The sequence below is a fragment of the Rhinopithecus roxellana genome, chromosome 8 (assembly GCF_007565055.1).
Source record: "Rhinopithecus roxellana isolate Shanxi Qingling chromosome 8, ASM756505v1, whole genome shotgun sequence".
Taxonomy (NCBI): domain Eukaryota; kingdom Metazoa; phylum Chordata; class Mammalia; order Primates; family Cercopithecidae; genus Rhinopithecus; species Rhinopithecus roxellana.
This window is the reverse complement of record NC_044556.1, coordinates 76,867,277-76,893,084: the sequence shown is the minus strand read 5'-3', so window position 1 is coordinate 76,893,084 and position 25,808 is coordinate 76,867,277. Positions and strand designations below refer to the sequence as shown.

Here is a 25,808-nt window from a genome sequence, read left to right as displayed (position 1 = left end):
TCTTTTTTTTTTTTTTTTGAGACGGAGTCTCGCTCTGTCGCCCGGGCTGGAGTGCAGTGGCCGGATCTCAGCTCACTGCAAGCTCCGCCTCCCGGGTTTACGCCATTCTCCTGCCTCAGCCTCCCGAGTAGCTGGGACTACAGGCGCCCGCCACCTCACCCGGCTAGTTTTTTGTATTTTTTAGTAGAGACGGGGTTTCACCATGTTAGCCAGGATGGTCTCGATCTTCTGACCTCGTGATCCGCCCGTCTCGGCCTCCCAAAGCGCTGGGATTACAGGCTTGAGCCACCGCGCCCGGCCTACAAATCTGTTTTCTTTGTTTGTTTTATATCTGGGTCATTTTATCCTCCTCCCATTCTTCTTTCCTCTTAAGTTTCTATTTTGGGGTTTTAGACCCCCCCAAAGAGCCTGAAATCAGCCTTCCTTCCCTTCCTGCTGTTATCGTACAAACTGTAACAGCCATTTTTGGTTGGCCTCATTTGATGCTTGATGACAAAGAAGTTGTCCTCAAAAATTTTTTCTTATCTATTGCCCTACTTCCCCTACTCACTTAATCTTTGACTACATCACATATAGATTCAGAGATGAGCTAGGTTGGAAGGGATCTTTGTTAATGTCTGAGAACTACTTCTTCATTTTATAGAGGAAGAACATGAGTCCCTTTAGGGGAAAGCAAATTGTCTGAGCTCATGTGACACATTGGTGCCAGAGCTGGGACTTGATCTCAGGCCTCTTAACTCCTCCTTTAGTGCCCTTTCCACTCTACCTGGCTGCGTGTGTATTTGCGGTATTTAAATGGTGCCCACAGGGAGAAAAAGAGATTACTAATCTCCATCTACACAAACTGTCTGTACCAGGGAGCTGGGCAGAGCATGGCCAAAAGAGACAGGCATCATCTCTTCCTTTGCCCTGCTGTACTCAACGAGCGAGATTGCTATCTTCTGAGTAGCAGTGTCCCCGCCTTGTTGGAAATGTTGAAACACTTGTGACTGACCTCAGTGACACAGAAGTTTCTGGGTAGGGGTTGGAGTCGGGTCGGGGAGATGTTTCCATTAGGGCATCGCTGAAACACAGACTAGGATCCGGCTGAGCTCATAGCCCTGGGGTAAGTACTGTCTGTGGAGACAGGATTTTAAATTAGTTTGCAATGTGCATTTGTTTGCAAACATGTATGTGTCGAAGTTTTAGAGAGGATTCTCTGTTTATGTGCTGAGATTCCAGGGTGCGGAATTCAGCCTGCAATCAGCTTACAGTGAGCCTAAGATTACACTTTATGGACATGAATTTTTTGTGCCTGAGACATCTGTCTGCACTAGCAGCAGCAGCCGTCGGGGATCTGGCCAGAAGGTACATGGACTTTGGGTCCAGCAAAAACCGGTTCCAAATCCTCACTCTGCTAACCTTTTGTGAGCCTCGGTTTCCAGCTTCCTCATCTGTAAAATGGGCATAAAACACCCACCTTACAGGGTTGCTACATGGATTCAGACAATGTACATTTAGTGCCAGTACAGTGCTCCACCAATAGCAGCTATGAAGTTTCCTTTTTAGGTCAAATGGGAACCAGATCTCAGAGACTATCTCCACCATAAACATCCCATAGGAGTGTTTTCCCTGAGAAAACATTCTGAGCAGCAAAGGACTAGTATGTGTGGATGGAGGAGAGCCAGCCTGGGAGTTTTAAAATTTTATGAATGGAGGTCAGAGAATGTGCACCATCAAAGAAAAAGGCTGTGTGAGCATCTGGACAAGGAAAAGCTAATAACGGCACAAAACAGAAACAGCTGACCCTTATATAGAGCTTACTATCTGCCAGGGGCTGTTCAAAGAGTTTTACGCAGATTGGCCCATTTATTCCTCACAACCCTAAAGACGTAAGTGCTATTAAGAGCCTTATTTTCCATTTGAAGAAACCAAGGCACCAAGGTGTTAAGAGACTTCACTGAATCAGTGAAAGAAAACTCTTCTGGAAAATTTCATTACAGAAGAGTTAGATCAGGCCTTTCTCCATCTCTCCAACCTGGGAGGGGCTCAGACAATGCGGTGCTGGGAAGCATGTATCAGGTACCCAAGGATGGGCTGATCCTGCTTCTTGTTCTGTGTGTTGACCTATTTTGTGAGCACTGGCAATGCTACCCAATTCAATGCCTTGAGTAGGATCTGTCACATAATTGGTGGAACCCTTGCAAAATGAAAATCTGGGGTCTCTTACTCAAAAATTATTATGAATTTAAAGATGACAGGCACAAAGCATTAGGCCAATCATGGGGTCCTTGTGAGCACAGGGCCTTACTAGTCTGCACGGGTTGCAAGCCCATGAAGCCAGCACTGGCCCTGAATTCTGACAAGGAGGCAGGAATGGTACTGGACGTTTCCATGGTCTCATGTAGCCCTCCTAATAATTCTGAGCTCCCCACCCTCCCTGGGTTGGAGAGACGGAGAAACGCCTGGTCTCACTCTTCCGTGCTAAAGTTCTCCAGAAGAGTTTTCTTTCACCGATTCCGTCAAGTCCCTTAACACCTTGCTGCCTCAGTTTCTTCAACTGGAAAATAAGTCAAATAAAGAGACATTTGACTGCCCAATTGAAAGAGGAGAAAAGTGAGACTCTGAGACATTAAGTGGCTTCCCCAAGGTTAAACAACATTTATTATAAGGAAATTGATTTAATGGCTATGTGTACAGAGTGTTACACATTGAAATGCTTTTTCCACCCCTATCCCCTCCGTGTCTCTAAGTACTGTGCTATGAATTGTGGAGTGTAATATATGCAGTCTCAGCCAACAAGGTGCATAATCTGTAGAAGGTGCCTAGTTTTCCTAAAATTTAGTAGGCCAGTCGATGAAACAGAATAATTTGACCCCTTCCAGTTCATCTGGAGTTTTGTGGGAATTAGCAAAATGAATCCGTGAATACTGCTTGAGTAGCTTGCAACTTTTTGTGTTCTTGCTGATTTAGTCTTGGAACAAAGTTGCATCCACATTGCATTTATCTCGAATAGTTTCCTGCAAAACTGCTTTCCCCAAAATTACTAATTAGAAACTCTGGATGACTTGCTTCCCTGCTAGAAATTGGCAGTGTTTGTACCTAGCAGTAAGTGTGACTGGAGATGTGGTTTATCTACTTGAGGCTCAAAGTTGCTCTTTCTCATTAATTTGAATCTCACTTTTTAGTCCATTTTAGAAAAATTATAAAATAACAAAATGTCAGAACTAAATTGATTTAGCCCACCCCTCTCATTTTATAGACAGGGAAACTGAGGCTCAGGGAGAGGAAATAATGTACCCAAGGGATGTATAAAGTTGTTGAGCTGGAATGTTCATCTAAGCTCTCATGCCATATTCCAGATGAGCCCTAGCCTCATAACCACCTGGGGTTATGAGGTGAGGCCCCTGACATGGTGATCAGAGCCAAAGAGAATCCAGGCAAGATTTCTCTGATATGAGAATGAAGGTGATCCTGTAACCCTCTGTTGGCCTTTTCCCCATGATATTTGGCAGACTCCATCCCTCCCTTCCCTCAGCCTGGCGTTTTGACCTTCTCTGTTCCCTGGTGAGTGACTCATTGACAGTCATAGGAACGGGCATTGTTTAGGACCGGGGATGTATGTCCCAGGACCTTGTGGTTTTGTACATTGTGTTGCTCCCACCTGAAAATCATGAGTGGGCCCCGTGTTCTTACAAGGCCTTATGGAAATGGGTGTATTTATAAATTTAAGACAATTTTGAGTTGAATGTTCTGGTCCAAGGATCATCCCCTGGTACCCATATATGCCAGGCTCTCTACCAAGCATTTTCTTTTTTTTTTTCTTTTTGTGGAGAATGGGGTCTCACTGTGTTGCCCAGGTTTGTCTCAAGCTTCTGAGCTCAAGCCAACCTCCCACCCCTGCCTTTCTAATTGTTGTGATTACGCGTGTGAGCCACCACGCCTGGCCAGCATTTTCAATACTGAATGCAATGTGATGAAGGCTCTGGCCTCAAACCACCTGTGTCTGAATTCTGTCCCCTCCACAGGGGATTAGAACCTGGTATTCTCATATGTAAAATTGGGAGAACAATAGTATCTACCTCATAAGGTCGTTATTCTGAGGATTAAATAATTGATGCAAAATGTTTTTTATGATACCGGCATATACATGGTAAACACAAGACATGTTTGAGTTAAAAACATGAAACAGGCCAGGCACGGTGGCTCACACCTGTAATCCCAGCACTTTGGGATGCTGAGACAGGAGGATTGCTTGAGCCCAGGAGTTTGAGACCAGCCTGGGCAACATGGCAAGATCCTGTCACTACGAAATTAAAAACTTAACCAGGCATGGTGGTATGCACCTGTGGTCCCAACTACTCGGGAGGCTGAGGTGGGAGGATTGCTTGAACCCAGGAGGTTGAGGCCACAGTGAGCCGTGCTTGTACCACTGGACACTCCAACCTGGGCAACAGAGCAAGACCTTGTCTCAAAAAAAAAAAAAAAAAAAAAACAACCCATAAAACAGGTGCCATTCCCATTTACAGATATAACCCCAAAGTTGGAAAAATAAAGCAACTCACAGCTAGGAGGTGAGGTCCTAAACACAATCTATTTGGCCACTAAGTCTCTGCACCTGACCAGCTGCCTATACTCACTTGTGTGGTCGCTTTGCAGTATACTCAGCTGTTTCCACATTATGCTATTTACGTGTGGTCAAATATGAATCTAACTTTGTTAGAAGACAATCAATTCCACTAAAGCTGCCCCAAAGCCAGGGTTGGCAAGGCACGTTTAGCTAGATTGCTTTTCTCCCCTCCTTCCATCCATCCATTGCCTGTCCTTCAAATAATTTCCTCTCAGTGACTCTTCCCTGAACATTCTACCGCTTGGGGATCTCTTTTTCCTCTGAACTATAATGCATTATTGATACCACTCCTTCTGACAATTCATTATTCTTCACCTGTCTCATCTCTTCCGCTTTTTGACTTTTCACATATTAATGTCTTGGTTTTCCAAGTACAAATGAGCTCTTGAAAGTGCAAATGGCCTTTTCTTCTTCACGCCATCAAGAGTATTTCACACAGGACCATGTGCATGGACCACTTGATAAATATTTGATTGATTGAAATTCAGACATTCAGGTGATCATCTCAATGTTCTATTAACTCTTGGGCTCAAGTGGTCCTCCCATCTCGGCCTCCCAAAGTGCTGGGATTACAGGTATGAGCCATCATGCCCAGCTTTATGTTCACTTGTTACAAAATTGTGATTATATCTTATGTAGCTAAATACAACTGCATTGTACATTTTCATAGAACAGATTTCTTTCTCCAGATGAATTCTTCCTAAATGTAATTTTAAATGACCACATGGTCCTCCATTCGAAGCCTCAATCCTCATTTCTCCAGTTTTTGTTTTTTACTTTAGATTGCTCCTCATTTTTCACTTTTATAATGACACTGTACAGAGCCCTTTTGCGTAACAGCTTTGGTCTGTTCTGGATTGTTTGCAAATTGTCTGCTCTACACTCTTTACCCATTTGTTATTTGGGGTCCCTAGTATTTTTCTTAACAATTTATATAAACCAAAGATGCAAAACCTTTAAAATTGTGGTTTTGCCTTACTTGTTTCAGGTTTTTTTTTTTTTTCTGTTTGCCTCTAAATTTTGTTAACATGTAAAGTTCTAATAGTTTAGAGCCAAATCTATTTTTCGTGTATTTCTTTGTGATTTCTTCCATTGCCTATAAACTGAGAAAGTTTTCTCTCATCTGGGGATTTAATAAATATTTTAAATATAATAATATTTAATCCTAATTTCTTCTAATTTTAATGGCTCAATTTTAAAATATTTACCTCCTTAATCCATTTGGAATTCATTTTGCTATCTAGGGTCTGGATCTAAGTTATTTTCTTTTTCCTTACAGGTAGCTAAACCATCGTCTTGGGGCCAATATTTGTTAAATAATGATTTCCTTTCCTCCACTTGCTTTGTGGACTACTCTTATAACATTTACTGTACACAGTAGCACATTTTTTCAAATCTACACTACTCTTAAAAAGTGGTAGTCAGAAATCTACCTTACAACAATTCCTTTTCTTCTCTTTCTTTCTTTCTTTTTTTTTTTTTTTTTGAGATGGAGTCTTGCTCTATCCCCCAGTCTGGAGTGCTGTGGCACAAACTTGGCTCACTGCAATCTCCGTCTCCTAGGTTCAAGTGATTCTCCTGCCCCGGCCTCCAGAGTTGCTGGGATTACAGATGCCCACCACCTCACCCAGCTAATTTTTGTATTGTTTTAGTGGAGATGGGGTTTCACCATATTGGTCAGGCTAGTCTCGAACTCTTGACCTCAGGTGATCCACCTTCCTCGGCCTCCCAAAGTTCTGGGATTACAGGTGTGAGCCACCGCACCCAGCCCACAATTCCTTTTCTTTTTTTTTTTTTTTTTTTGTTGAGACGGAGTCTTCCTCTGTCGCCCAGGCTGGAGTGCAGTGGCCGGATCTCAGCTCACTGCAAGCTCTGCCTCCCGGGTTTATGCCATTCTCCTGCCTCAGCCTCCCAAGTAGCTGGGACTACAGGCGCCCGCCACCTCGCCCGGCTAGATTTTTGCATTTTTTTAGTAGAGACGGGGTTTCACCATGTTAGCCAGGATGGTCTCGATCTCCTGACCTCGTGATCCGCCCGTCTCGGCCTCCCAAAGTGCTGGGATTACAGGCTTGAGCCACCGCGCCCGGCCCACAATTCCTTTTCAAACATTTCCGCTCTTTTTGGTTGCTCTTATGTTTTCCCAGATACATTTTAGAGTAACCTCAAGTTATAAAAAACTCACTGTAATTGTTATTAGAATTGTATTAACCCAATAAATTAACTTTAAAAGTGATTTTTAAATGTTACAGGCTTCTCAATCTGAAATAGCGTCTTTTTATGAGTTTAAGTCTTTTATATCTCTCAATGAATTTTTATTTTCTTCAAAATAATTTTCTTATAATTAATATTATTTTTAGGTATTTCTATTGTTGTAGTTGCTAAATCTCAGGGTATTTTTCCCCATTCTCTTTTATGTCTGTTGCTAGTATAACAGTAAGAATAGCTGGTAATTTTAGAATATTTATTATATCTACAGGACTTTACTGAGCAATCTCATTAATTCCTCTAGTTTTGCAATGAATTCCTTTGGGATTTCTAGGTATAAAATCATGTATTTTACAAATAAGAATGAATTTGATTTCTCCTTGCCCAAAACTATACTTCCATTTTGTTAATGTAACAGCTGACAGCTCAGGCTCCAGCACCTGCCTGCCTGAGCACAAAGGCTGATGAACTGTTTTTGTCATCTTGTGCATATTAGGTAGCCTTTCTGGGTCTTAGTTTTGTCCTCTGTTAATTAAAAAATAATAATAGTATCTACCTCCTGGGGTGGTTGTGGGAATTAGATGAGTTAATGTATATAAAAGTGTCTGCCACATAAAACATGCTCAATAAATACTCAATATCCTTATTATTATTAGAGATTGGAGGAACTTTCCATTTCTAGAAACTAGAACTTCTAGTACTCATTTCAGATAAGGGTTGCAGCATACACCCTTGCTCTCAAATAGTTGCTAAAATAATTTACAATTTTGTCAGATACTGATTATGCAGTAATCAATACTGCACCAACTTATATTCTTTATTATAGTAAGAAACAATCGTCATACTTTTATTAACTTTGAAAATCAGTAATAAGTATTCAGTTTATCCAGCACATTTTGGCACTTTACCAAGATCATAATTTTAAAAATTTGATCAATGTTGTATTTGTATTATATAAAAGACAGCTTCCTGACACGATTGGGATTTAGGATTTTGAGTCCGTTGGTTTAGGAAACATGAGTCTTCTTCCAGCTGGCAAAGCGGCAAATTTTTCAATCTTCCTAAGCGTTAGTTTCCTCATCTATGAAGTAGTGGTAATGTCTATTTTTGTAGAGTGAGAGGATTAAGGCACATGGAAAATACTCAGTGTTAGTTTCCATCTTTGTTATACTCAATTTCCTCAACATTCTGGGCTAACTTCTTGATATTACCATTATATAACTCTGTATTCATAAATGAGATGGACCCAAAAGTTTCTCTCTTCCTGTGCCCTGTATTGGCTTATGGAATAATAATTATGTGTTCCTTAGAAGTTTGAAACTCCTCATTTGTCAAACCATCTAGACAGGTTTTGAGGAGATAAGTCTGATAATGCTTCTAATTTCTTTTTCTCTCCTTTTCTTTCTTTCTTTCTTTCTTTCTTTCTTTCTTTCTTTCTTTCTTTCTTTCTTTCTTTCTTTCTTTCTTTCTTTCTTTCTTTCTTTCCTTCCTTCCTTCTTCTTTCTCTCTCTTTCTTTCTTCTTCCTTTTTCTCTTTCTTTTTTCTTTCTCTTTCTTTTCTTTTTTTCTTTTCTTTTTGATAAAGATGGGGTTTTGCCTTGTTGCCCAGGCTTATCTCCAACTCCTGGGCTCAAGCTATTCAACTGCCTCAGTCTCCCAAAGTGCTGGGATTACAAGTGTGAGCCACTGGGCCCAGCCAATGCTTTTAATTTCTAAATAATAATAGCTTGCATTCATTGGATGCTTATTACTATGTGCCAAAAGTTCTAATAACTATTTCACATAGCTCATCTAATTTCATCCTCAGAAGTAGTTGTCATTTATATTTGTCTTATCTAGTCCCAAAATTAGTTATTGTTCCCATCTTAAATATTAAAAGACTGAGGCTTTGAGAGGTTAAATAGCCAGGCCAAGCTCATGCAGAGAATGAGCTGGGATTTGAACCCAAGCAGTTTGACTCCAGGTTCTTTGCCTTTAACGGCTAGATACCATGCTGCTTCCTAAACTTATTTTTTGTTATTTTGGTTTGGTTTTGGTCTAAGTTTTCCATGCCATATGGAATCAATTTTGTTAATTTATGTTTTTCTAGGAAACTATCCATTTTACTGAGATTTCATCAAAAAAATTTTGTAGTCTAACAATTTTTTTAAATCTCTTCTTTTTTGGTACCTCATTTTTGTTGAAAAATTTTAATCCCTTCCGTTTCTGAGATTAGTAGTCCCTATATTATTAATTTGGTTTATTTGTGTTTCCTCCTTTTCTTCATTATTGGAAACTGCATATTAAACTGGGGGAGAAAGTCTAGCAATGTGGAGGAGGCTGGATATTACAAAATGGAAATAAAGATTTTTTTCTTTTTAAAATTTCCATTTCCATCCAGCTTTGCTTTCTTTTCACCTTACTTCACTCCAACCTTTAAAGAGCAGGATGCTCAGGGCTGAAAAGAGCCTTAGGAGTACTTTGCCAAGCTCCCTAATTCACCAGGGCCTAGAGGGAACGTCTCCCTGTCCAAAGTCACACTGTTAGCAAGTGACAGAGCCAGGAGAAGGCAGGCCCTAGCTCCCTTCTTTCCCCTTCTTTTGTTCTCCCTTCTTTTTTTTCTCTTTCCATTTTCACCTTAGCTAATGTTAAAAACAACAAATTAATGGAGACAGCAAAGAAAGTTTACAGCTACTTCATTTGAAAAGATGGATAAAGTCAGCTGACAATGTTGATTATAATTACTTTGATCCATATGATTTTTCTTTTCTTTTCTTTCTTTCTTTTTTTTTTTTTCAGACGGAGTCTCACTCTGTTGCTCAGGCTGGAATGCAGTGACGTGATCTTGGCTCACTGCAACCTCCGCCTCCCAGGTTCAAGCAGTTCTCTGCCTCAGCCTCTCAAGTAGCTGGGATTACAGGCACCTGCCACCTTGCCTGGCTAATTTTTGTATTTTTAGTAGAGATGGGGTTTCACCATCTTAGCCAGGCTGGTCTTAAACACTTGAACTCGTGATCCCCCCGCTTCGGCCTCCAAAGTGCTGGGATTACAGGTGTGCACCACTACGCCTGGCCTAATCCATATGATTTTTCATAGAAATCATCTTCTATTGTGATCTTGTTTTAAACCATTCTTTCTAGAATAAACCTATCCAAAGAAAGCATGGTTCCTGGCAGGAAAGTGGGTGTCTTTTTATTCCCCCCTGATGTTATGCTGCACCTGTTGAAAAGGCCATGAGAAAGCTCCTGTATCAGTGGAGGAGGGAAACTTAATAAAATGGAATCCAGCCTTAACTACAAGTCTGAAGCAAACAGAATAAATGTTGTTAGCACTGGGACGAAGTGGGGTTTTTTTTAGTCGGGGGAGGAGGGACAGGGTTTTACTCTGTTACCCAGGCTCTTCTCAAACTCCTGGTCTCGAGTGATCCTTCCATCTCGCTCTCCCAAAGTGCTGGGATTACAAGCATGAACCACCATGCCCAGTCTGAAGTTTGGTTTTGAGGTGCCTGGCAGGGCACTACATTAGTGTGAGGTCTGGGTGCCAAAATTCAGCACAGCGTAAGAGGACAGGACTGTCCCTACCTCGAGGATGGAACAAGGCATATCAAACCCTCACATAGTCCATGTGTTTTTCATAACATAATTACCTTAAATTGCCCATTTCCTGGTTATTTGGGGCGTGTATGTATGTACACCCATGCGTGTGCACAAATGAGCAGATGTCGCTGCTGACTGTCTGATCAGAAGTCTGTAATTAGACCCCAAGGAACAACCTGCTCATTGTGGTTAGAGCCATTGGCCACTTAAATAATGACATCTGCCATAATTTTCATACCTCATCCTGTCCTGGATCTTATCTCCAAACTGTACTCACAACAAATGCCTAAATTTTTTTTTTTTTTTTTTTTTTGAGACGGAGTCTCACTCTGTGCCCAGGCTGGAGTGCAGTGGCGCAATCTCGGCTCACTGCAAGCTCCGCCTACTCCATTCTCCTGCCTCATCCTCCTGAGTAGCTGGGACTACAGGCACCCGCCACAGCGCCCAGCTAACTTTTTGTATTTTTAATAGAGATGGGGTTTCACCGTGGTCTTGATCTCCTGACCTTGTGATCTGCCCGCCTCGGCCTCCCAAAGTGCTGGGATTACAGGCATGAGCCACCATGCCCGGTCTGCCTAAATTTTCTAAAGTAGACCAATCCAATTTTTAATAATTCTAGTCACCATCGTGGTGGAGGATTTTAGGGTTGAATAATACCTAATTACTGAGTGCCTCCTGTCATGCGCATCTGTGTGAAGAGACCACCAAACAGGCTTTGTGTGAGCAACAAGACTGTTTATTTCACCTAGGTGCTGGCAGGCTGAGTCCGAAAAGAGAGTCAGCAAAGGGTGGTGGGATTATCATTAGTTCTTATAGGTTTGGCATAGGTGTACAAAATACATTCTTAAGGGCGGGGGAGAATACAAAGTACCTTCTTAAGGGTGGAGGAGACTATATGGTATCAGTTAGGTGGGGCAGGAACAAATCACAATGGTGGAATGTCATCAGTGAAGGCTATTTTCACTTCTTTTGTGGATCTTCAGTTGCTTCAGGCCATCTGGATGTACACGTGGAATGTATACATGTCACAGGGGATATGATGGCTTAGCTTGGGGTCAGAGGCCTGACATTCCTGTCTTCTTATATTAGTAAGAAAAATAAAACAAAATAGTGGTGCAGTGTTGGGGAAGTGAAAATTTGTGAGGGTGGTATGGAGAGATAATGGGCGATGTTTCTCAGGGCTGCTTCGAGCAGGATTAGGGGTGGCATAGGAACCTAGAGTGGGAGAGATTAAACTGAAAGAAGATTTTGTGGTAAGGGGTGATATTGTGGGGTTGTTAGAAGGAGCATTTGTCATATAGAATGATTGGAGATGGCCTGGATAAAGTTTTGGATGAACTGAGAAACTAAACGGAAGACACAAGGTCCACATAAGAGAAGGAGAAAAACAAGTATTAAAGGACTAAGAATTGGGAGGACCCTGGACATCCAATTAGAGAGTGCCCAAGGGGGTTCAGCGTAATTACTTGGTTGGCGAGTTTTGGGGCTCTATCCTTGACAGAGTCCTCTTTTTTAAGTTGGAGGCTGAGCTTGGTGAGGTGTGTTTTTAAAAGACCTTTAGTCCATTCTACTTTTCCTGAAGATTGAGAATGGTAAGGGGTATGCAGGTTCCACTGAATACCAAGAGCCTAAGAAACTGCTTGGGCGATTTGACTAGTAAAGGCCGATCCATTGTCGGACTGTATAGAGGTAGGAAGGCCAAACCCAGGAGTTATGTCCGACAGAAGGGAAGAAATGACCATGGTGGCCTTCTCAGATCCTGTGGGAAAAGCCTCTACCCATCCAGTGAAAGTGTCTACCCAGACCAAGAGGTATTTTAGTTTCCGGGCTCGGGGCATGTGAGTAAAGTCAATTTGCCAGTCCTGGGCGGGGGCAAATCCCCAAGCTTGATATGTAGGGAAGGGAGGTCACAGGGCCTGAACAATCCCTGAGGAGTAGTAGAATAGCAGATGGAACACTGAGAAGTGATTTCCTTGAGGATAGATTTCCATGATGGAAAAGAAATGAGAGGTTCTAAGAGGTGGGCTAGCGGCTTGTAACCTACATGGAAGAGGTTATGAAATGACGACAGAATAGAATGGGCCTGTGAGGTTGGAAGGAGATATTTTCCTTGGTCCAAGAACCATTTGCCTTGTGTGGGAAGAGATTGATAGGTGGAAGTTTCAGTGGGAGAGTAGGTGGGAGTGACGATGAGAAGGAGAAAAACTGGCCGCGAGGGAAAAAAGTTGGAAGCTAGCTGCTTCTTTAGCTACCTTATCAGCATAAGCATTGCCCTGAGCGATGGGATCTGATGCCTTTTGATGGCCCTTGCAGTGAATGACTCCAGCTTCCTTTGGAAGTAAAGCAGACTTGAGAAGAGTTTTTATTAAAGAGGCATTAAGGATGGAGGATCCTTGCATAGTGAGGAAACCTCTTTCAGCCCATATAACACCACGGTGGTGTAGGATATGGAAGGCATATTTAGAGTCAGTATAAATATTAACACGTAGTCCCTTTGCAAGAATGAGGGCCCAAGTCAAGGCAATGAGTTTGGCTTGCTGAGAGGTAATGGAGGGGGGCAGAAAGTATATGCATCAGGTGTGAGGAAGAAAATGATTTTGGAAGTTATGAGAACTGTAGAGGGTGAGTTGAGCATAGTTTGTGATGTTTGAGGGCCTCTAAAACTATTAAAGCAGTGGCAGCTGCCACACGCAGACATGAGGGCTAGGCTAAAACAGTAAGGTCAAGATGTTTGGACAGAAAGGCTACAGGGCGCGGTCCTGGCTCTTGTGTAAGAACTCTGACCGCACAGCCCTGCACTTTGGCTGTGTGTAATGAAAAGGGTTAGGATGAGTTAGGGAAAGCTACTGTGGAAGCAGCTTCTAGGGCTGCTTTTAAGTAATGGAAAGGAGTGGCAACAGGATTTAGGATCTATGGGATCAGCTAGGTTTGCTTTTGTGACTTTATATAATGGTTTAGTTAGGATGATAAAACTAGTTATCCAAAGACAGAAGTACCTAATCAAGCCTAGGAAGGAAAGAAGTTGTTGTTTTGTGGAAGAGATTGGGGATTAACCGGACACAGTTAGCAGGGAGAGCACATGTGTTTTCATGAAGAATTATGCCGAGACAGGTAAGAAATGAGGAAGAAATTTGGGCTTGACTGAAATAATGGGGGCTGTCCGTGAGGCCTTACAGCAGTCCAGCCCAGGTAAGTTGGTCATCCTGATGGGTGTCAGTGTCAGTCCAAGTGAAAGCACAGAGAGGCTGGGATGAAAGGTGCAAACGAACAGAAAAGAAAGCATGTTTGAGATCCAGAACAGAATAATGGGTTATGGAGGGGTTGTGGAGGGAGGTACTGAGGATAGGAGAGTATATGGGTTTGGCACCATGGAGTGCTTAGGCAAGACAATTTGGTTGATAAGGCACAGATCCTGAACTAACCTGTAAGGCTTGTCCGGGTTTTGGACAGGTAAAATGTGGGAATTGTAAGGAGAGTTTATAGGCTTTAAAAGGCCATGCTGTAACAGGCGAGCGATAACAGGCTTTAATCCTTTTAAAGCGTGCTGTGGGATGAGATATTGGCGTTGAGTGGGGTAAGGGTGATTAGGTTTTAATGGGATAGTAATGGGCGTGTGATCAGTTGCCAGGGAGGAAGTAGAGGTATCCCATACTTGTGGCTTAAGGTTGGGGGATATGAGAGGAAGATGCAAAGGAGGCTTTAGATTGGGAAGAAGGGTGGCAAAGAGATGTGGCTGTAGTCCAGGAATAGTCAGGGAAGCAGATAATTTGGTTAAAACGTCTCAGCCTAATAAGAGAACTGGGCAGGTGGGGATAACTAAAAAGGAGTGCGTAAAAGAATGTTGTCCAAGTTGGTACCAGAGTGGGAGAGTTTTAAGGGGTTTTGAAGCTTGGCTGTCAATACCCACAACAGTTATGAGGGCAAGGGAAACAGGCCCTTGAAAAGAAGGTAATGTGGAGTGGGTAGCCCCCGTATCGATTAAACAGGGGATGGACTTACTCTCCACGGTAAGAGTTACCTGAAGCTCCACGTCCGTGATGGTCCAGGGGGCTTCTGAGGTGATCAGGCAGCGTCAGTCTTCAGCTGCTAAGCCGAGGAGATCTGGGAAGGAGTCGGCCAAGGAACGTTGGGTTTGGGCTCCAGGAGCTTTAGGAGCGGCGGCGATGTGAGTCGAACAGTCTGACCTCCAGTGGGGGCCTGCACAGACAGGGCACGGCTTAGGAGGAATCCTGGGCTGCAGGCATTCTGAGGCCCAGTGACCAGGCTTTTGGCATTTGAAGCAAAGTCCACTAGGAAGTTTTGAAGGAGCTGTGGCTTGGATGTTCTGAAGTTTTTGTATGCTGGAGACGTGGTTGTGGGTTGTCTTACAGCAGAGGCAAGTAGCTGTAACTCAGAGATGCGTTGTCGCTTGGCTGCCTCTTCTCTATTATTGTACACCTTGAAGGCAAGGTTAATTAAGTCCTATTGTGGTGTTTGAGGGCCGGAATCTAATTTTTGGAGCTTTTTCTAATGTCGGGAGGGGACTGGTTAATAAAATGCATATTGAGAATAAGACGGCCTTCTGGCTCCTCTGGGTCTAGGGCGGTAAAGTGTCTAAGGGTTGTTGCCAAATGGGCCATGAACTGGGCTGGGTTTTTATATTTGATGAAAAAGAGCCAAAATGCTAACTGCCTTGGGAGAGGTCAGATGACGAAAAAGGAGCGTTAACCTTGACTATACCTTCAGCTCCAGCCACCTCTTTAGGAGGAAATTGTTGGGCAGGTGGGGGAGGGCTGGTCACGGAACAAGACTGTAAGCAGGACTGGGTGTGAGGAGAGGAGGTGATAAAAGGGTTATAGGGTGGGGGAGCAGAAGCTGAGGGAGAACTGGGACCTGGCTCAGCCTGGCAAGGAGCAGCCTGGGGAGGAGGGTAGAGGTCAGATGAGTCCATAGAAAAGGAAGATTCAAAGGACTCAGAGCTTGGGGTGGAGACTGAAGGAACAGACAGGAGAGAAAGAAGAAAGATTTGGGATGAGTTGCATTGGGAGCAGGGAGGGACCAATGTGTAAAAGAATGCCTGGACGTCAGTCACCTCAGACCATTTGCCCATTTTTCGACAAAAATTATCTAGGTCTTGGAAGACAGACAAATGGAAAGTGCCATTCTGTGGCCACTGGGAACTACTGTTGAGTTTGTACTGGGGCCAAGCGGTATTGCAGAACAAAATAAGGCATTTAGGTTTTAGGTTAGGTGTGAGTTGAAGAGATTTTAAGTTTTTGAGAACACAGGCTAAGGGAGAAGAAGAAGGAGTGGAGGGTGGAAGACTGCCCATAGTGAAGGAGGCAAGCCTAGAGAAAAGAGAGGGTAGAGATACAGAGAAGGGGGTGGGAGGTGAGCAGCCAAAGCAGGCGTCGCTGCAATTGATTTGCCACCAAGGACATGTGGGTGAATGACCAAGGCAGGTGTCCCCGTGGTGATCAGACACCAATGAAATGTGGGTGAATAATCAGGCAGGCACCCCTGCAGTGATTAAACACCAAGGGAAGACTATCTTCCCGAGTCCATGACCGGCACTGGAGTTTTGGGTCCACAGATAAAATGTGTCTCCTTTGTCTCTACTAGAGAGGAAAAAGAACTGGAATTGGAAGGACAGGGAGAATGAAGGGTAGTGAGAGAGGAAGATTGAAGGGTAGGGAGAGAGGCTGGAGAAGAGTGAAAAATCACTCACCCGATTTGAAATTGGTGAGATGTTCCTTGGGCTGGTTGGTCTGAGGACCCGAGGTCATAGGTGGATCTCCTCATGGAGTGAGGGCGAGGACAGGGGACTGGTCTCCTGAAGGAGTCCTCCTGTCCCAGGTCTTAGGCACCAAATGTCGTGTGCGTCCCTGTGAAGAGACCACCAAACAGGCTTTGTGTGAGCAACAAGGCTGTTTATTTCACCTAGGTGCTGGCGGGCTGAGTCCGAAAAGAGAGTCAGCAAAGGGTGGTGGGATTATCATTAGTTCTTATAGGTTTGGCATAGGCGTTCAAAATGCTTTCTTAAGTTGGGGGGAGACTATTACAAAGTACCTTCTCAAGGGCAGGGGGAGAATACATCGTATCAGTTAGGTGGGGCAGGGACAAATCACAATGGTGGAATGTCATCAGTTACGGCTATTTTCACTTCTTCTGTGGATCTTCAGTTGCTTCGGGCCATCTGGATGTACACGTGCGAGTCACAGGGGATATGATGGCTTAGCTTGGGCTCTGAAGCTGACACCTCCTATTTTCCTGGAATTGTGTAAAGGTCTTTACAAACAGCATGAATCACTGAGCTCATGCAAGAACTCTGTGAAGAAGGAAGCTATTATTCTTCTCATTTTATAGATACAGAAATTATTAAACCGAGACCCTGAGTTCAGTAATTCCCATCTAGAAGGGAACAGAACTGAAATTAGTATTTAAGACTGTTGGACATCCATACTATTTACTGTTTGCATTTGGATGAGCTGCTCTGTGTCATTTGGCTAGTAGAGGGGACAAGGTCTTACTCTGTCACCAGGCTGTTGTCAAACTCCCAGCCTCGGTGATCCTTCCACCTCGCTCTCCCAAAGTATATGCTCTGAGTATATGCTCAGAATATATTCAAATGTGGAACAAGGTGTAGGCAATCTAGTTTTGTATAAAGGGCCAAAATAAGGTATTAATTTTAAAATAATGGAACGTATATCAAATTCAGTGATTCTCAACTGGGAGCAAATCCTCCTACCTCAGGGGGGCTTTTGGAAATGTGTAGGGTCATTTGGGGTCCTTTTGGCCATTACACTGGCCTGTTACACTGGGGGGCTTTCAGGAGGCTCCATGACCTGCAGTCTGCAAAACAATTTTAGACAATAAGGACTTGTCTGGCTCCAAATGTCAGATACTACCGAGAAACACTGATCAAGGGCAATCATGGTAGGAATTTGAAATGATACTGTAAAACTCAAAGGTGGCAAACTCAAATGCCTTTAGGGATTAGTCAGCAAGTGAAGAAATCACATCCCATTTTAGGGACATACAAATTCAAATCACTAAAGCACTTCATCAGACAAAAATTAGGTGTCAAACGTGGCCTGGAGATAGCCAGGTTGGAGCCTTTTAATGGGGTTTTTTCTGACCAAAAAGCATGTTTACGATATATTAAGAGAAAAATAAAAGCTAACAATCTGTATGATTCCATGTTTTAAAGACATTGTCTCTGTATACACACATATTTGCATATATACTTGCACTTACATTCGTGAAAATATTTATACAATTTTCTGGAAGGATATGGAATAAGATTTGGGGTAATTTCAGCCTGGCGTGGTGGCTCACGCCTGTAATCCCAACACTTAGGGAGGCCGAGGTGGGCGGATCGCCTGAGGTCGGGAGTTCGACCAGCCTGACCAACATGGAGAAACCCCGTCTCTACTAAAAATACAAAATTAGCAGGGCGTGGTGGTGCATGCCTGTAATCCCAGCTACTTGGGGGGCTGAGGCAGGAGAATCGCTTGAACCTGGGAGGCAGAGGTTGCAGTGAGCCGAGATCGTGTCATTGCACTCCAGCCTGGGCAACAACGTGAAACTCCGTCCCAAAAAAAAAAAAAAAAGATTTGGGGTAATTTTTTTTTTTTTGATACCAGATCTCATTCTGTCACCCAGACTGGAGTGCAGTGGCATGATCATGGCTCACTGCAGCCTCGACCTGGACTCGGGTGATCCTCCCACCTCAGCCTCCTGAGTAGCTGAGACTGTAGGCATGTGCCAGGCACACCTAGCTAATTTTTTTGTATGTTTTGTAGAAATGGGGTCTTGCTATGTTACCCAGGCTGGTCTTGACCTCCTGGACTCAAAAAATCCACCTGCATCGGCCTCCTGAAGTGCTGGGGGTTATAGGTATGAGGCACTGTGTCCGGCTCAATTTGGGGCGATTTTCTAAAACGCGTTGCTCATTCATATTTTTAATTTTTTGACGACAAATGTCTACTAGTTGCGTAATTTTAAATAAATAAAGTAGAAGAGGAGCCTTAAAAAATAAAAGCTTTGAGTGTAGTATTGGAAGACAGCCCAGGCAACCTACTGGCCGACCCCCTCAAGGGGAGACTCGTATCTGTGATTAAGGACAAATGAGACATTCAATATTAGACAATCAATACGAAAGCACCAGAATTCCTTTAAAAGTGGAACATTGTTGCTTTCTCAAACACACTGGCCTAGCTTCTAGCCCCCTTCCACAATTTTCATGTCTTTCATGATACAATAAAGCTCTTCTGGTAAAGCCCAGTCTTCCTTGTGCAGCTGCCCTGGCAGGGGTCTTGAAGAATCCCAGATGAAGCTTGAGAAATCAGGATCTGTATTGAAATTTATCTTAGGGGAGGCTTATCCAAAATTAGACAAGAGCAGGATATTTTCAATACAGCTCTCCCCCTTTTTCAATCAAGCCACCAAATCCTTCAAGATCATTGTTTTTTCTGAAAAATCCCTGTCTTGCTTTATTGCAATCATGTTTGTGTTTTCTTTCCAGTGTGTTGGCTCTACACTTTTTATTTTGTGCACAAGTCCCCCCCCCCCCCCCGCCTTTTTTTTTTTTTTTTTTTTGAGACAGGGTCTTGCTCTGTTACCCAGGCTGGAATGTAGTAGCACCATCACAGCTCACTGAAGTCTCAACCTCCTTGGTTCAAGAGATCCTCCCACCTCAGCCTCCTCAGTAGCTGGGACCACAGGCACATGCCACATGCCTGGCTAATTTTTATATTTTTAGTAGAGACGAGGTTTCGCCATGTTACCTGGGCTGGTCATGAACTCCTAGGCTCAAGTGATCTGCCCACCTCAGCCTCCAAAGGTGCTGGGATTACAGGGGTAAGCCATCCTACCTGGCCCAAGTCAATTTTGACTGAACTTTCTTTGTGGAGTTTGCTGATCATTGGGCAATAACGGATTTTCTATCCATTTGTCTAAGGACTCCGAGGAGGTGAGAGGCAGGTAATTTCCTGGAGTCTTTTCTTGTTCGCTGTCTGGGTCAGTCCCCAGGGTCCCTGCCTCCTGCCTCCTGCCTCCCTGCGGCCCTCCTTACCAGCAACTAGTCACAGCTCTCCTACAGAAAGAACCCAGAAGCCCTGCTGGTAACAAGGTGACCTGTGGTGCTTCTTGGCACTGGGTGCAGGGACGAATGGAGAGAAAGCTCCAGCCCAAACAGGAAGGGGAGTTCTCCCATCTAGAAGATTGTTGCTTTTCACTCCCCACCTACCCCTTTCACATGCTGAATCTATACCAAATAAGGAACTCATATCTGGATTCTGAATCCACCTTTATAAACCAAACTAGACAGAAATCTTTGGGAGTGAAAATGTTAAGTGCACTTTACTCACTAAATTTCCTTAGGAGAAGTGTCTAGAATGTATCATGTAGGAAAGTGGAGACTGAAGCAAGTATGATGAATAAACTGGGCATGTGTCACAATTGATCTTCAAGTAGCTGAGTTTGCCCAAGGGAAATTTGTATAAAGAGCCATGGAGTCCTGACCAGCTCCTTACCTCTTGCAGATCTCCAGCACCCTGCCGGTGGCACTACTGAGAGACGAGGTGCCAGAGTGGTTCCCGAAAGTGCCTGAGCCCCAACTTATGAGCAAGGAGCTCATCATGCTGACAGAGTGAGTAGGCCCAAGAAGAGCAGGAGCAGGGTTCCCACCAAGCTAACTGGTATAGCTGGCTTCCAAGCACACATACCACCCTTCCTGGCTCCCCCAGCCTTATTGTCCAGAGAGGCAAAGGGACCTACCCTGGGACATGCAGCAATGCCAGATGTCTGCCTCCAGCCAGGACAGGGATAGATTTGCAGTTGTATTCACATCCCTGCAATCTCTGACTTTGCCCCTTTTTCTTTCCCAACAGGGTCATGGAGGTCTGGCATGGCTTAGTGATTGCGGTGGTGTCCCTCTTGCTACAGGCCTGCCTCCTCATCGTCATCAACTACCTGCTCAGCAGGCAAATCGGTAACTGGCTCAGCATCCTCTTCCCTCCTAGTTACTCTGAGAGACCATTCTTGAGCCTCCAGCAGGACAAGACCCCTTTCGAGTTCCCAAATGTCACTCAAAAACCTACCAGAGGACCCACCAGCCAAATCCTTCCCCCTCTGCACCTCCCACCCCACTCCATAACTGTAACTGGGTAATCCCCACTCTGACCTCACCTTTTAACCAACTATTTCTGGCTGGAAGTGACCATCCACATCCTTCCACTACCCAGACCTTCTGCCTAGGCACAGCTTTTGCAATGCCTATGAGGAAGTGCTCATGTAACCTGGGTCTAATTAATTTTCTTCATCACTGCCAAAGGACTGAACATGAAGAAATGGCCTTGAATTACAACAGAAGGAAATATGGCTAGACTTAGAGATTAAATTCTTGAACTGATATACAATAGAAGGTAGTGAAGCTCAGTCCTGGAAAGGCATTTCAATTAGGGAAAATAAGGCAAGATGCTGCTGCTTTGGTTGTGCTAAGAGAAAGGACCAGGCAAGATGATGTTTTGAGGGTCTCTCTAGTTAAGTTGAGCTTCATTCATCCGTTTGTTCATTCATTCATTCAACAGATATTTCTTGAGGATCTAAGACACTCTCTGGGCCTAGGCTATACAACAGGGAACAAAACAAAAATTCCTACCCTCGGAATCTTTCATTCCATGTGACAACAAACAAGATAAACAAGTAAAACATGTATATGCTAGATTATGGTAAGTGCCAGGGAGGAAAAATGGAGCAAGGGAGTAGATACAGCTTGGTGGATGGTTGGCATCCCCGAGAGGCTAACCTTTGAGTATAAACTTGCAGGGAGTGAGACGTGAGCTCTACCTGCAAAGGCCTGAAGGAGGAACGTGTTAGGCACACAGTAGCAAGAGCAAAGAGGCCGGGCAGCTGGAGCGGGCGGAGAGAAGCAGGAGAAAGCCAGAGGGGAGGGAGGAGTGAGCCCTCCGAGGCTGGGACTTGGCTTTTTCCAAGTGAGGTGCAGAACCATGGCAGGGTTTTGAGCACAGCAGTGCTGAAGTTTGAAGGGATCTTTCTGAAAGGTTTGCTTTATTGAGGGCAGTGTTCAAAAGGCACTGATTCAAGAGCGGATGTGCCCAACCCAGGCAGCTTCCACGTTTTTTTGTGTGTGTGTTTTTTTTTGAGATGGAGTCTCACTCTGTCCCCCAGGCTTGAGTGCAGTGGCACAATCTCGGCTCACTGCAACCTCTGCCTCCCGGGTTCAAGTGATTCTCTTGCCTTCCCTCTCTAGTAGCTGGTATTACAGGCACACATCACCATGCCCGGCTAATTTTGTATTTTTAGAGAGATGGGGTTTCCATGTTGACCAGGCTGGTCTTGAACTTCTGACCTCAAGTAATCCACCCACCTCAGCCTCCCAAATTGCTGGGATTACAGGCATGAGCTATTGCGCCTGGCCACCTTCCACTTTTGATTCCTCCCTTCTCCCTTCTAGTCCACCAGAGTGAACAGATACTGAAAGCGGCCAGGCTCCAGGTCCCCAGGCCCAGCCCTGCCCACCATCATCCACCTGCTGCCAAAGAGATGAAGGAGACTCAGACAGAAAGAGACATTCCAATGTCTGATTCCCTTTACAGGAGTGAGTAAGGGGTTGAGGGGAGAACTTGTCTCGGCGCTTACTTTGCTCTGTCTGGACACCCAGGACCTCCCTGCAGCAACCCCGCAGGCCCAAACCTCTAGGCTGAGGATTCCTCACACCCACATCAGGACAGCCTTGCCAGCCTACTTTTTTCAGAAAGCTGTTTTATTCTACTTCGTGGGGGAGTTCCTGCTGAGTTTGTGTGGGTCTAAGTTCTTCTCCGGGTTTAATCATGTGCAAATGATTGCAGGGGGCTTGGGAAATGTCCCTGCTCTTTTCTTTGTAAAGCTGTGGCATCTTTTCTTCGGAATGATCAGCTAATAGTGGAGTTAGAATTTCACCCGCCTCTGCCTGCCTCCACCATGGCTGCTGCTATGTCAGTGTTACTGACTGGCTCCTTAGTTGGCTCCTCCACAGTCCCTAGAGGGACCCTTCTTCAGGGTCTTAGATCTGCAGTGGGTATCTGAGTGTATAAATGTGAATCTTGTTGCTGGTTCAAATCTATATCACCCTCCTGCAAGTGAGCCAATAGGTCACGATTCACAGTGGAAATGACTGCTTTGGCAACAAGGCAACTCCCGCATGGGGGCTCACTCACCAGAGATTGCACTTCTTCCACTGGTTTATCTCTTGATTGGTTTGAATTTGCTCTCTCCTGATTTTATCTTTTCAGTTGAGATATGGCCTCAGTGCCTGCCTGTGGGGACCTGAGGGTGCTGCTTATATGCATGTTTCAGCAGAACTGGAGAGGCACTGGCCTTACCCTAACCCCTGGCCCCAAAGCTTCACCAGAGCCTGGCTAGAATCAGGGATTGTTTAGCTGGCAGGGACCTCAGAGACCCTTGCTCAACCCTCTTGTCTTGGGGGGGACGAAAACCAGGGCACAAAGAGATGTGATCTGCCTAGATTTAGTGACAGCTTTGAACTAGAAGGTGTAACTTCTGAGGCCAAGGCTGTTTGCATTGGGCCACATTGTCCCAGCATGTTCCTCCTGACTTTTCTTTCTAGAAGACAGCCCTTTCCAAGCACAGTCAACCTAGTGTATTTTTTAAAATTAGTTTTAGATGGAGTTGAATGAAGTGGCAGTGCCTGGCCTCTTGGACATGTCCCTGCCTATTTTTGGAGACGTTCTCTCCCCAACTCTTGCCCTATTCTGTTTCTCCTTCTTCCTCTTTTGGGGTCTCTGTATCTCTCTTTCCTACCCCACTTTGTGTTGCTGGCTCTGCCTCTGTCTTTATCTGATAATAAGCCAATTCTCCCTTCCATTGTCTCTATCCTCTCTTAACACCCTCTGGCTTGCTTTGGAAGAGGAACCGTTTCTATTTCTCCCCAGATGGCAACGACACATCCTCAGATAGCTCGGACAGCTCCTGCGGTTCGCCTCCCGCCTGCCAGGTAATGGATGTGCCCAGTGATCTCAGACCAACATAGGCCATCTGGAGGTTCCTGCTGCGAAACGCTGAAAACTCAGGTTACCCCAGCTATGGAGTGGGAGCAAGAAAAGAGGGGTTCTTGAGTCATTACAGCATCTTCAGGTGAGGGGAGTCAGGCTTCCACCCATAACCCATATCAGCATGGATCACCCAAACAAAGTGGGTCTGAACAGACTATAAAAATGAAAGTGCTGATGGGAAACCCTTTCCCCATGCCCCAGTCATTGGGCTGAAGTCTGCTGTGAGTCCTGATCTCACTTGAATTGAGTCTCAGCATCTTCCTGTTGCCTCCACCTGCTCGTCTGTAATCCCATTCCCTGCAGACAGGTGGAACAAAGTCACTGGTACTCTTCCTCACTGCCCTGGACTGCTCTCAGACACAGCTACTTGGACCCAGATCTTCCCCACCAAGCCATGGGCAAACCTCTTTGAGTAAGAGTTCAGTCCTGGGGTCTTATATCCTCCAAACGTGGTAGGGATCTTGACCCACATATCTCTGCTTTCTCCTAAGGACACCGAGGATGTGGATTACACACAAGTCATCTTTTCGGCCCCTGAAGAACTAAAAAATGACTCCGCCCTGGACTATGAGAACATAAAGGAAATCACAGATTATGTCAATGTCAATCCAGAAAGCCACAATCCCAATTTCTGGTATTTTGTCAACCCTGCTCTGTCTGAGCCAGCAGAATACAATCAAGTGACCATATAAATTCCAGATATTTTTAATGGGGTCCAGTTCTCTACAGATTCTTACATTTAATTTGTAGGGAAATGCCATTTTTCCCCCTTAAACAAGGCATAGAGCTCACAAGTCTTGGAAACAGGCCAAAAAGAATGTGGAGAAGAAAACTGACAAACACACAGAGGTCCTCAAGACCCATGGACTCCTGGTCTGTATCCCAATAAAGGCTGTTTATTCCTCAAAAACAAAAACAAGACTTGGGTGTGAAAACAGGCCTATGCCCCGGCAAGAAAGATTCAGATCAGATGTTAGGAAGAACTTTCAGGTAAAGTATGAGAACCATGGAGTCCATTAGCAGAGACAGTGGTGAAGTCTCTCCCCAGGGAAAATTTTAAAAAGGTTTAATCAGCTGTTGTAGAGTTCTATTTGGCAATCTCATGGTTAAATGACTTCTCTTTGAGCTCTTTAATTATTGGCAATAAACAACTTCTTTAAAAGTCTTAAATAAAATAGCAACCACCACCAGTTCTTCTTTTCCTGTTGCCTAACCCTGCAGTTTTCCTCGTTTTCAGTGACGTGTTTTGCTGAGTAATCCTCCTCGGCCCTCAGAACTTTAAATAGTGCATTTACAAAGCCCACCATCCATCAACCTTTGAATCTGCTGTTTCTTATAAGCCAAAGATGACAAATGGAATTCTGGTAAATATCAACCAGCATCATAATCTCTTATTCCAAGAAAAATCTCCCAAAGCTCAATCTAATGCAATTTAAGATTCATTCCTGTTTTTTTAAAAAAAAAAACAAAAAAACAAAAACGAGTAGGAATACAGGGACACTCCCTAACTCAATTAAGAATGATTTATCTCAAATCAGGAGATTACATGATATTTAACTGTAAGCTCCTAGACACAGTCCTATTAAGTCAGAAACAAAATAAGAAGTCCACACCATTTCCTTTGTTATCTAACATTGTTCTAGGCGTTCTAATCAGTGTGATAAAACAGTAAATAAAGTCAAGAACTATGAAAAATTGGAGCCAGGCATGGTGGTGCATGCCTGTAATCCCAGCACTTTGGGAGGCTGAAGCAGGTAGATCACTTGAAGTCAGGAGTTTGAGACCAAACTGGCCAACATGGTGAAACCCATCTCTACTAAAAATACAAAACTTTGCCGGGCTTGCTGGCGGGCACCTGTAATCCCACCTACTTGGGAGGCTGAGGCAGAAGAATCACTTGAACCCGGGAGTTGGAGGCTTCAGTGAGCCGAGATCGTGGCACTGCACTCCAGCCTGGGTGACAGAGCGAGACACTGTCTCAAAACAAAACAAAGCAAAAAGTTAGAAATGAAGAAAAATTTGTCATCCTTTTCAGATATCCTAGCCCTAGAAAACCACAGAGAATCAAAATGCTTTAAAATGGATAACACGAGTAACCAGTGACTACAGAAGTATTTTTCTCCAACAGCTAATTAAGACATGAAATAAAAAGAAATTTTGCTCATAATAGCTAAACAAACATGCCCCCCAGAATTGAAACCCTAGGTTTACTCCTAGTCAAATTCAAACCCAAGACCAGTGCCATTCAGGTCTCAGACATCTGAGATGTATTAACTATGCTCCATGTGCTGGCTGTGGATGACCTTTACAGCCCTGGCCCTGCGAGCAGCAGGCAGGCTTTCCTCCTCCTGAGTTATTCTTCCCC

General features: G+C 44.2%; 1 protein-coding gene across 1 annotated transcript; it reads left to right on the top strand.

Annotated features, from left to right (window-relative positions):
- Positions 1 to 1,015: 1,015 nt before the first annotated feature.
- Positions 1,016 to 24,643, top strand: RHEX (regulator of hemoglobinization and erythroid cell expansion). Its single transcript, XM_010362489.2, has 6 exons — positions 1,016 to 1,105; positions 19,913 to 20,019; positions 20,261 to 20,361; positions 21,847 to 21,990; positions 23,324 to 23,385; positions 23,935 to 24,643. Exons 2-6 carry the CDS (start codon positions 19,991 to 19,993, stop codon positions 24,133 to 24,135), a joined length of 537 nt encoding a protein of 178 aa, XP_010360791.2. The 5' UTR covers positions 1,016 to 1,105; positions 19,913 to 19,990; the 3' UTR covers positions 24,136 to 24,643.
- Positions 24,644 to 25,808: the final 1,165 nt, after the last annotated feature.

What these genes read in the sequence shown, in the direction of transcription:
- RHEX (XM_010362489.2), top strand. Translation starts at nt 19,991, where the DNA reads ATGAGCAAGGAGCTCATCATGCTGACAGA. An exon ending in GAGCTCATCATGCTGACAGA is followed by an intron (nt 20,020 to 20,260) that starts GTGAGTAGGCCC and finishes CTTTCCCAACAG; the next exon opens with GGTCATGGAGGTCTGGCATG. An exon ending in GTCTGATTCCCTTTACAGGA is followed by an intron (nt 21,991 to 23,323) that starts GTGAGTAAGGGG and finishes ATTTCTCCCCAG; the next exon opens with ATGGCAACGACACATCCTCA.